The sequence below is a fragment of the Mauremys reevesii genome, linkage group 4 (assembly GCF_016161935.1).
Source record: "Mauremys reevesii isolate NIE-2019 linkage group 4, ASM1616193v1, whole genome shotgun sequence".
Classification (NCBI taxonomy): Eukaryota; Metazoa; Chordata; order Testudines; family Geoemydidae; genus Mauremys; species Mauremys reevesii.
In genome coordinates, this window is record NC_052626.1 from 109,298,295 (window position 1) to 109,310,360 (window position 12,066).

The 12,066-nt window shown below is 42.9% G+C and overlaps 1 protein-coding gene across 1 annotated transcript in view; it reads right to left on the reverse strand.

The window, feature by feature from the left end:
* Positions 1-521: 521 nt before the first annotated feature.
* LOC120403966 (mucin-2-like) overlaps positions 522-12,066 on the reverse strand; it is a 55,451-nt gene continuing 43,906 nt past the window's right edge. Inside the window, exons 40-49 of the mRNA XM_039535988.1 lie at positions 12,021-12,052; positions 11,211-11,388; positions 9,822-9,926; positions 9,514-9,557; positions 8,053-8,175; positions 7,851-7,949; positions 3,677-3,805; positions 3,175-3,226; positions 2,336-2,447; positions 522-1,421 (exon numbers count right to left, since the gene is read on the reverse strand). Of these exons, the coding sequence (XP_039391922.1) occupies positions 1,205-1,421; positions 2,336-2,447; positions 3,175-3,226; positions 3,677-3,805; positions 7,851-7,949; positions 8,053-8,175; positions 9,514-9,557; positions 9,822-9,926; positions 11,211-11,388; positions 12,021-12,052 (1,091 nt within the window). The 3' untranslated portion in view covers positions 522-1,204. The remainder of the gene's footprint in view (positions 1,422-2,335; positions 2,448-3,174; positions 3,227-3,676; positions 3,806-7,850; positions 7,950-8,052; positions 8,176-9,513; positions 9,558-9,821; positions 9,927-11,210; positions 11,389-12,020; positions 12,053-12,066) is intronic.

The following is a 12,066-nucleotide window of genomic DNA, read 5'->3' on the forward strand; positions in this document are numbered from 1 at the left end:
TTGTATTAATGATAAGGAGCAGCAGTTAATTCTCAGGAGCTAGATTGTTCCCTGATCTAACATGGTAATGCAGGAGAGTAGCAGAGAGTCAGGTTCTCCCAGTCCTGCAGGGCTGCAGTAACACCTTTTAGATCACAGCTCCTGGCACGTGGAAAGCAGGGGCTGAGGCCCTGTATGCTGCTCCTCCATCTCAGGAACTGGTGGACTGGGAGGGAACAAAACCAGAGGTGTGCCCAACCTACATGCCAATCAGCAGAGCTGGCCGGCTGTATGCAGGGAGTATGCTGCCCTTGAAAAGGGTTTTCACAAAGGACTTGCCTCCTTGCCCAAGTGCAACTAAGGAGTGGATTTGTAGTTATCTGAGGCATGAATCCTCCTGAGTGGAGCAGCGAGACACGTTGCAGCCAAAGTGATCAGACACATGGTCAGGCTAGGTTTCAGCAAGTGAAAACAGCAAAGTCACCAACACTGAAAATGCTGAAAGTTTTATTAATCATGTAAGAACAAAATGAACATGAAAAGATTGCCTGTTAACCCCATACAAATCCATAGACAGTGAACACCCCCGCCCCATAAAATTCTCTCTACTCACAAATAAATAGCAAAGGACAGTGCAACGTAACTACAAAATTCAGTTTTCTACGTAAAACATTAGCTCACCATCACCATTATTTTTGTTTTAAAGAGTCATCCTACTACTTCTTGCTAAAACATTAATGTTGTAAACAGTTGACTGGAATAATTGCGAATTCCCATGATGTAAACAAGGGATATTTTTTAGGGGGTCTTCAGTTGTTTTTAGATTTACACGTGCACACAAATAACCATAATGGGTGACCCATTGAAACAATGAGAATACTAAAAAAAGAAATAGGTGAAAAGAATAGAACTAAATGGTCTCTGAACTTCACAGGGGAAATGGTAAAGGGAAGTACTTTTTGGTTTAACTCAAAACTCTAACAATGCAAGTTATAATTTTGTTCATCCTTTCCCCCTCAAAAGTTGTATTGTTTAGAAATAAAAATACATATGAAGACTTAGTTATTTGGCTGCTGAATATTCTCAAATTTAAGAAGTGAAAAATGATGATAGTGGAAGCTGAAATAAGTAAGAAACAGAGTTTTAAGCTGGAGCACAGGTTATTTTATCTATGTTGCTTTTGATTTTAACTGCTTTAGACTTCTCGGGTTCTTTTTTCCTATGATCATCTTGTTCTTTTCTGCTCTTTTTCCTGTTGGAGCTGTTGTGTGGTTGTGGTTTCTGAAATGCACCCAGTCATGCATTCGCACTGTTCCACATAGACATAGTCATAATTCATGCTTGTTCCATCGCTGCATGTCAGGGTCACCTCTCTCTTGTGGCTCTTGAGTTCCTGGCAGCAGCTACACTTGTGTTGCATCTGCTGTGTTTCAAAGGAATACCTGTCCCACCAGATAAAGAAAAGAAATTATACCCCTCTGTAAAAGTCTTTATATAAGACACACTCTGCTAAATATTGCACACTTTAAAAAAAACGTATCTATTTGATAGAGGGCCTGTTCCTGCTCCCACTGAGCTCTGTGCCAAATCTGCCTTTCATTTTAATAGGAGCAAGATTGGGCTCATTATTTCTAGCTTTCGTGTGTGTGTGTGTATAGTTCAATATAAACAGGAAAGATCAAATTTTGTGGTGTTAGTCTGAATTTTCTAGTCTCTCCACTAGCTTTCATCATCATTTAATGGCAGTTAGTTCTGAGCATGTATGAGGCAGAGAGAGAAATCAAGGCAGTCTAAAGAACAACTGATAGGAAGGATGGGCCAATTTATATATGATGTACTCTATTTGCCAAATAGCAGTAATGGCTTATTTATGAATACAAGATCTGATTCTCTTTAGCCACTGCAATATATCAGGTGTGACTCTACTGATGGCAATGAATGTAAGTCAGAGGAAAACCAGAACCACAATGTGCATCTTCCCCACTGTTGTTCCAATGTGTGCTTTGCTGTCAGATACTCAACACTCTGCTTTGTGACTTGAACAAGGTTTTTACCTCTGTGAGTCTGGTTGTTTAACATTGGGACCGTCATGCTATCTTGTGTGTCAGGCAAAGTGATGGGAGATAACTGCTGTGGTATAGAGTAAGCACTCTCCCGCTCCCCTGAATACTGAAACACACTTCAGCTATACAAGCCATCACACTCAATGGAAACCCTTGCTTTTCAAGGGTATATTAAATTAATTGAAAGTGCATAGGTGAGTCCATGCTCAATACCACTTGAACAGGTTGATGAAGAGAGCCCACAAAGAGAAATAGATACAAGGAGAGGATATAATGTACTCGCTGCCACTTACGTTGAGGAGCTGGCACAAACACCTTTGCAGTACGTCAGTTCAATAGGCTCAGAAGATTCACATTCATTGTGGCGGACCACAGTTGAGTTCTTGTTAACCTTGCAGTTTGCTGCTAAGAAAGAGGAAAGAATAAATAGAAACGTTTCACGTCTCTTCATATTCAGAGCTAAGCGAATGCTTAAAGCTGTTCTGAGAGGAAGATGTTTGATTATGCAGGATTCATGCATATCATGCTATAGCTAGGAAACACACAAGTAATTTAATTGGGGATTTGAGTTTAAGTCCCAGTCATAGGTCTTGGCTACACTTGCAGATTTGCAGCGCTGCAGCAGGGTGTGAAAAAACACCCCCTCCAGCGCTGCAAGTTGCGGCGCTGCAAAGCGCCAGTGTGATCAGAGCTCCCAGCGCTGTACGTTAATCCCCATAGGGATTAATCCCCATAGAGCTCTCTCCCAGCGCTGGCGCTCCGACCACACTCGCGCTTCAAAGCGCTGCCGCGGGAGCGCTCCCGCGGCAGCGCTGTGCAGCGCTAAGTGTAGCCATAGCCTTAATCTTTCAATCTTAGGCCATTAATAGCAGCGAGCACTGCTGAGGCAGTATAAACAGATCTTGGATGGGTTGGGGAGTATCTCAACACTGTCAAGCAACCATGTTTGCTCTTTTTCTGTGGAAGGACAAGTCAGTGTAACGTGGGGCCTTTGACAATGAGAACTAAAGAAAACCCGTGTGGGGATCCCGGAGGAAACTTCTACTTACCCATCCCACGCAAAAATAGTTAGAAATATTATAATCATACAGAATCTATTGGTGGCAGAACATCAGAAAATAGCTTTACTTACATTCAGAGGTACAGGTTTTGCAGCAGCCATCAGCAGTCAGCTGTACATCATCCTTCAGTGCAGAAACAAAGAGAGCATTCAGAATTAGTGTATGAATGACAAGTCAAGAGCTTTCTAGCACTGGCTAGCATTTTTACCACTACCAGGAGGTGGGCTGTGCAGTGGATATTGAATGAAACCATGGCTGGTGGACCATGAAGGCTATCTTGCCAGCTTGGTTCCATAGAGTTCTTGAATCCACATATCCAAAAATAAGAGGTAGCAGACTATTAAGTGGGAGGACAGGGCTGTTCTGGAGGGATTGTCCATTACAGCTGACACTATGACAAGATTAAGTTCACTCTCAAACCATTCCTGATAAATGGCTGTTTACAAGTGGGAGCTATTAATAACTAGAGATTCTGGTTCTATGTTGTCTTGTATTGTATTGTATCCTTTGCCTCTTGTTCTGTGTAGTAGCACTCAACAAAGAGCAAACAATAAAGCACTGATTGAAACTTACAGGCTTGCAGTTCTCTGGTTCAAAGGCAGGACATGTTCGCACAACAGTGACTGAAACAAGCTGATCTTCAATTTGTTCACATTTGTAAAAGCTGCACGGATTATCTTCAGGCTTCCAGATATCACCTGGCTGACATTAGGAATAAAACCAATTTAGCATTATTGCTTTTCTGATGTGATCAATTATGTAATTATGATAAGCGTAGTGTGATTACTCTGACAAAGACTGGCATAGGATCTTCTGATGAGCAATTTCATGCTCTCACCTAGAAGGAACTCATCTGTACCCTCTTAACTTCCTCTGAAACACCAAACACGGGGAGCCAAATTTTCAAACTTCACTGCCTAGGTGGGGAGCCTAAGGCTAAATCCTAGACCCGCACTCTCAGGTCTGTAGTTAGATGCCTAAAATGGATATTTCTCCCCCTACCCAGTCCATTTGAGAATCTAAATATGTGATTTAGTTATTCAGATGTGTGTCCAGCTAGAATAAATGTAGAAAATACCCTGCTGTAACTAAGAATGGACATAAGTTGGTTGAGAGCTGTCCCTTGCTTTTGTCAACACTTATCCGGAGAAAGGGGTAAACAGTGAGGTGGCAAAGTTTGCAGATGGTACTAAACTACTCAAGATAGTTAAGAAAGAAGCAGAAGAAGAGAAAAAAAAAAGATCAAACAAAAAAAAAGTGATTGGGCAAAAAATGGCAAATGAAAATTAATGTGGAAAAATGTAAATTAAATGTAAATTGGAAAAATAACCCCAACTACAATACATACATGATGGGGGCTAATTTAGCTACAACGAGTCAAAAAAATCTCTTGGAGTCGTGATAGTTCTGTAAGATGTGTGCAGAGTGCCAGAGTAAGCAAAAAGCAAAAAAAAAAGCAAACAGGATAATCATATCAGGAGGGAGGAGATAGAGAATAAGACTGATTATATATATAATATATATAACATCTCGATCTCTGTGTCTCGAATACTGTGTACAGATGTGGTCTCTCAAAGATAAAAAGATATTCTAGCACTAGAAAAGGTCAAGAAAAAGAAAACTAAAAATGATTAGGGGTTTAGAGAGAGTCCTAAAGAGAGAGAGAAGAGAGTCAGTTTGGAAAGAAGAAGAAGAAGGAGAGACTAAGGGGGACTATATAGAGGTATATAATGTTGAGAAAGTGGATAAGAAAAAAAGATAAGACTTATTCCATACTTATTAGAACTAGGTCACCAAAAATGAAATTAAAAAAAAATTAAATAAAATAAAAAAAAAAAAAAACTTCTTCAACTTTTCTTCAGTCAACTTCAGAACTCATGGACCTTGGAGGGTTGTGAGGGCTGGACTATAAATAAAGGTTAAAAAGGGGAAAAGGATAAAAATGGCTAAGCTAATAAATGGCTATTAGCCCATAAATTATGTGTAAGAATGGTGTCTGGCCTCTGTCTGAGGGAGAGAGATGGATGAGATGAGAGAGAGAGATCACTTGAGATCACCTGATCATGTCACCTCAGGGGCTACTGGCATTGCTGGGTAGGCTACTACCGGTGGACAGATACTGGGACCTGACCTGGTCTGGTCTGACCTGGCCTTGTTTTTTCTTATGTTCTTGGTGTGATGTTGCAGTCTATATGGTTTTATAAAAATATGCTAATGAGTGAATATAATGTGACTGAGATATGCTTCATGCAAAAGGTCTCTTGTAAGGTATCATTACAAAGCTTATAATCTACTGAGTGTGATCATCCTATTTGTATAAATGTACCACTCTTGTATCTGAAACTAGAAATATGAAATATAACTCTGAGGGCCTATTGTAATTATGCAAAGTGTGGGCCATTAATGGTGGTTTGGAATCTTGATGACTCCCATTAACCAGGACAATTGTCTGCAGATGGCTCTGCTTTACCTGTAAATCTTCCTGTATATGTGTGTGTTGGCAAGTGGGCAATGAAGTCTTGCAGTGACATGTGATCATAGGATGTTAGATGGGGTGGGATCTGAGTTAGGACAGAGAATTCTTTCCTGGGTGTTGGCTGGTGAGTCTTGCCCACATGCTCAGGGTTTAACTGATCGCCATATTTGGGTTCGGGAAGGAATTTTCCTCCAGGGCAGATTGGCAGAGGCCCTGGTGGTTTTTCGCCTTCCTCTGCAGCATGGGGCATGGGTCACTTGCTGGAGGATTCTCTGCAGCTTGAGGTCTTCAAACCACAATTTGAGGACTTCAATAACTCAGACATAGGTTAGGGGTTTGTTATAGAAGTGGATGGGTGAGATTCTGTGGCCTGCGTTGTGCAGGAGGTCAGACTAGATCAGGGGTCGGCAACCTGCGGCACGCAGCCGCCTGCCGCAGTCCTGGCCCCCAGCCCCACTCAGCCCCCCGCTCTGCCCTGCGGGGGCAGGAGGCAGAAGCTTGGTTCTGCAGCAACCAAGCTTCCCTCTCCCCCGCTTCTTCCCCCAGAGTGGTGCTTTCCTGCCCCGCCCCCTCTCCTTCCCTGCGCCAATCAGCTGACCTTGGGGAAGGGGGTGGAACAGGGCACATCCCTTCCAGCCCCCTGCCCTGAGCCACTCAGGGCAGGGGGCTGGGAGCACCCCTATGAGCCGAGCACCCCAGCCCTCTGCCCTGACCCCCCCCACTGTCTTCTGTCCTACACCCCCCCAGCCCTCTGCCCTGACTCCCCCCACTCAGCATTCTGCCCTGCAGCCCTCATACCCTCCAGCCCTCTGCCCTGAACCTTGAACCTCCCACAAACCCAGCCTTCTGCCCTGCACCCCCCACATCCCCAGCCTTTTGCCCTGACACAGCCTTCTGCCCTGCACCCTCAAACCCCCAGCCCCTGCCCTGAACCCCGCCCACCCCAACACATACCCAGCCCTCTGCCCTGCATCCGCTCAGCCCCATCCCTCTGCCCTTACCCGCCCCACACACTCAGCCTTCTGCCCTACACCCCCACACCCCGGCCCTCATCCCTGAACCCCCTCCCTCAGCCTTGTGCCCTGACCCCTGAAACCTCCCCATCCATGTCTGGGGTCCCAGCCGCAGGCCCTGCTCAGCCTGCTGCCGGCCTAGGTGAACAGAACCCCAGAACGCTGGCGATGTAAGATCAGCGTTTTAATTTAATTTTAAATGACGCTTCTTAAACATTTTGAAAACCTTGTTTACTTTACATACAATAGTTTAGTTATATAATATAGACTTATAGAAAGAGACCTTATAAAAACGTTAAAATGTATGACTGGCACGCAAAACCTTAAATTAAAGTGAATAAATGAAGACTCGGCACACTGCTTCTGAAAGGTTGCCAACCCCTGGACTAGATGATCATAATGGTCCCTTCTCACCTTAAAGTCTATGAGTCTAACTGGAATCCATCTTTAACCTGGTGTCTTTCCATTGAGAAGGAGTGGGTGGGAACTCAGACAGGGACAAAGGATTTCTGCCTTATGCAAAAGATATATAAAGGGGTGGAACAGAACAAAGGGAGGGTAGGAGCCATCATGAAGAATCCCCTAGCTACCACCTGAGCTGGAACAAGAGCTGTACCAGGGGAAAGAATAGTGCCCAGGCCTGGAAGGTGTCCAGTCTGAGGAAAAAACTTGCTGAAGCATCTCTGAGGGTGAGATTATCTGTATTCAGTTTGATTAGACATAGATTTGCACATTTTATTTTATTTTGCTTGGTGACTTACTTTGTTCTGTCTGTTACTACTTGGAACCTCTTAAATCCTACTTTCTGTATTTAATAAAATCACATTTTACTTATTAATTGACCCAGAGTATGTATTAATACCTGGGGGAGCAAACAACGGTGCATATCTCTCTATCAGTGTTATAGAGGGTGAACAATTTATGTGTTTACCCTGCATAAGCTTTATACAGGGTCAAAAGGATTTATTTGGGTTTAGACCCCATTGGAAGTTGGGCATCTGAGTGTTAAAGACAAGAACACTTCTATTAGCTGCTTTCAGGTAAACCTGCAGCTTTGGGGCAAATAATTCAGACCCTGAGTCTGTGTTGGAGCAGATGGGAGTGTCTGGCTCAGCAAGACAGGATGCTGGGGTCCCAAGATGGCAGGGAAAGCAGGAGCAGAGGTAGTCTTGGCACATCGGGTGGCAGCTCCCAAAGGGATCTAACCCGTCACAGTGGGCTAAAACAAAGTGTAATGAAAATCAAAGGAAATAGTTACCTTGAGCACTTGGACAGTGTTGTTAGTCAGCTTGATTGTGCAAGCCACCTGGACACACTCTCCACAGCACTTTCCATCTTTCATCATGTATTGATAGCCCTGTTCAAGAAGTGGGAGAGAAAATACATTGGGTCAGTAAGGGAGACTTCCATTTTCACCAGTTTAGAAACTAACGGGGAGGTGAATAAAAAATGGAGCTCACCAGGGGGCAAGTAGTGTCACAGCGGACCAGCTCACATTGCAAAAGGTTTCTGTTGGAGACTGGATCTACTTCAGAACTGCAGGTACACGTCTTACAAGAGTCCATTGGAACAGACGTTCCAGCCTGGGAGAAGCCAAAGAGAGCACATTCAGTCTGCGCAAATCTCATTATTTTAAGGAAATCTACTGTATGTTATGGAGATAATTTAAAGCAATTTTCTGAACATAAAAGATGCTGATACACAAGTGAAATTGAGTTACCCAATGGACAGCATAAAGCAACTGTGCTGCACATAAGATATGAAAATGTGGGGCCAGTGCAGAAAGCATGTATAGGAACAAGCTAATTGAATTAGGCTAGTAAAGAGATGGCAAGAATGTACCAAGAGAGATCAAAAGAACATGCTGAGTTTGGGTACGTAAGACTGGTTTGAGCCGCTTCAGTATTTTGCAAACTCATCAATACACCACTTGTCGCAAAAGAAGCTTTCTATTATGAATTGTTTTCAGAGCTGGTGAAGCAGTCATCTCCTGCAAATGGATATTAAAACATCTGTCCATTGGTGTATCCAGTTGCATGAGCATAAATATGTACACATTTTTTACACATGGACTTCAGGCCTCTTTTGAAAATTTGACCCAACATCATATTCCAAGATGGCAGCTGTGATCTTAAGGAGAAAATCTTGACTGAGAAGTTAAGGTCTCAACTTGGATGTCTAGGCCAAAGTCCTAGATTTTTTTTTGAGGGCTTCAGTTCTTTTGCCCCACAAAAAAAGACTTTCAAAATTCTGCTCCATCAGAAAGTTATATCACCCACATCTGGAATGGATAAAGAACCGATTCACCCCTCTCAGTAAAAACGATTAAGTTTTTACTTTTGCTCCTTGTTAAAGGGGAGCTCCTCCAAAACATGTTTCTTTTGGCACTAGAGAAAACAATCTATTTCAGATCTGGGTTGGTGACCAAGGAGCAAACATGGTACAAAGGTTCTTTAATATGCAGGAGATAAAGAACTCCCTCATGGAAACTCCTAGTGAGATGCTCTGTATCACGGTTTTAGAGAGCTACTGAAATATCAGTATATGTTAGGATGTTTGGTGTAGTACAGTGGTTCCCAAACTTGTTCTGCCACTTGCTCAGGGAAAGCCCCTGGCGGGCCGGGCCACTTTGTTTACCTGCTGCGTCTGGAGGTTTGGCCAATCGCGGCTCCCAGTGGCCGCAGTTTGCTGCTCCAGGCCAATGGGAGCTGCTGGAAGTGGCACAGGCCAAGGGATGTAGTGGCTGCCACTTCCAGCAGCTCCGTTTGGCCTGGAGCAGTGAACCGCGGCCACTGGGAGCCGCGATCGGCCGAACCTGCGGATGCGGCAGGTAAACAAACCGGCCTGGCCCACCAGGGGCTTTCCCTGCACAAGAGGCAGAACAAGTTTGGGAACCACTGGTATAGTACTACTGTTCTTACCTGGTAAATAGTTCCATTAAGCACACAGACATCTGGTATTGATTCTGAAAAAAAGAATCAATTATTTAAAAAAAATGAAATGGAAAAAAAAATCTTTAAAACTGCCAGAGTTTGAATGCACAAAAAAGTTCATTTTTTCCCCTGGATATAGTTCAGAGAGGTAAGTGGTTTTTTTTTAATGATTATTTAATGTACACTGAACTTACTTTCTTCACTGCTCATACATTTCTTCTCAACTTCATATCGCCTTTGAAACTGAAATTAGAACCTTTTATAACCCAGAGGTCAGAAGAAGCACAGTAACTTACCACATGTATAATTGACACAGCAGTCTCCTTCTGAAAGGATAGTGGCTAGCTGATACCCTGGCTCACAAGTCTTCTTGGCCTGGGAGCAGGCGCTTGTATTGCATCCTGTGGAATAAGCCAGAAAAGAGAGTGCGTAATGGGATAAAGCTAGCAATATGAGTCGTTTTCCTGCTTAGAAGTAATTGGTGCTTTGGCTCTGTGAGTATGTGGCGAGCCTAACACAAAGAAGGGCACAGACAGAACATAAGAATGGCCATACTGGGTCAGACCAAAGGTCCATCTAGCCCAGTATCCTGTCTTCTGACAGTGACCAATGCCAGAGGCCCCAGAGGGAATTAACAGAACAGGTTATCATCAAGTGATCCATCGCCTGTCACCCATTCCCAGCTCTTGGTACAGAAAGTTTATTGATAACTTCTTTTAAAACCTTGATGTGCATAAAGCTCGAGTTACATTCTAGCATATGGCTGAAGCTTGAAGAAATTGGAGGGATGTATCCCTGAAGAGAGAGAGAAGATTTAAGAGGATAAATGGCTTTGAACTAGAATGGGATCCTGAGAAAGCCCTCTCTTTCCCTACTGCTATCAAGCTCCTACTCAAGTTAAAGCAAATCATCTCTTACTCTATAACCACAGCAGTGTGATAAATTCAAAAGACACCCCTGTTCCACGGCTGAGTCCTCTGCAACCTGTCTGCAGGTGGCTTGGATGGACGACTGATCCTCATAGGAAATAAATATGCCACACCATCATAATCAAATCATTTGGTAGCATCTCACATCCCACTCATGTTTTTCACAGGACCACTTGAAGCGTAGCACTCCACTGCTCATTTGTTTAGTTCCAGGCTAATAAACTGTGGGCACATTCTCCCTTTTGACTTCGTGAAATCAGTAATAAAAAAAAATCTCTAAACAGCTAGCGCTATATCACATACTGCTACTGGCTCATGCTTCAGTGTTTGTTCATCTGTTTAGCTCTACTTAAATTAATATTGCCATTCCGCGACATAAAATCTGTGTATAAAGAAACACTGTATAACCAACAAATATGGAGCTAATTTAACATCTACTTTAAAACTCAGAAAAACCTTTTACCTCTCTTCTCTCCTTCTGCAACATACACACACCAAAAAGATTTTGTTTTACCAACTAAAACTGTACATCTAACTAACTCAGAAATCAACTTTTGGTACCTAGGTACAGTTATGAATCAATCAAGGAATAATGCTTACTTGTAAGAGCCCTCAGATATTACAGTGATAGTTACTATATGAAAACCTTAACTAGAGTAGATTAGCTAGTGAGAGATGTGCAGCTGTAACCGAGGACAATATTTGGCCCACTCTCTTTTTATGAGCTGGCTATAACAGATAGTAGCCAGTACTTACTGCATTCAATTTCAGGACAGCATGGGTCTTCTGGTGTCAACACTGGGACAGGTATGAATCCTTCTTTCTCACACACGTGTGTCTCGGGTGTCTGACATGTAAGTGACTTACATTGTACAGTAACAGAGAATGGGTCACAGACACACTCCTGGCAGTTACTCTTCCAAATGGCTCCAGGCTGTAAAAATATGAAAATATTTTATCTTAACTGTTCTCTGATGTTCATGATCATAGGTATTTTTTTGGGGTCAACCTGGATGAAGGCCTCAAAGTGGATAGAAAGATAGACTGTTCATGGGGCCTGATCCCAAGCCAATTGATTTCAGTGGGTTTGCATCTGGCCCAAAGAGCAGGCTGAAAATCTTCAGATGGGCTGCTTTCAATTTGCCAAGTTAGGAGACCCATAAATAAGTATTATTTCCAATACTTGGCAATGGAATGATACATCACTGGAAATGAAGTACTAGCAATTTATCTGAAGCAATATAGAAACACCATTGCACAATTTGAAGCTGTTACACACAATTCATATTAGTTCTTTTGGGGCATTTTGTGGTTTTAAACTGTGATTTTAAAAAAAACCTGGGTACAGTTAATGCCAGAATACAAAATATATTAGGTGTAATCAAGTCCTTACCACCATCTCCTTCCATTTTATTTCTGCTAAGAATTTAACCTGCCACAACCTTGCACATATAACAAAATGAGGACTAAGAGGTGGGAAAATGCAATGAAATCCTGGAAACAGCTGTATTTGGGAGATGTTTCTGGGAAAGATGCCTTGGAGAAAGTGCTGACTGAAATACTCACCAATTTGGGCATTCCATCTGGTCCCACACAAGCTGAGGAGAATGAA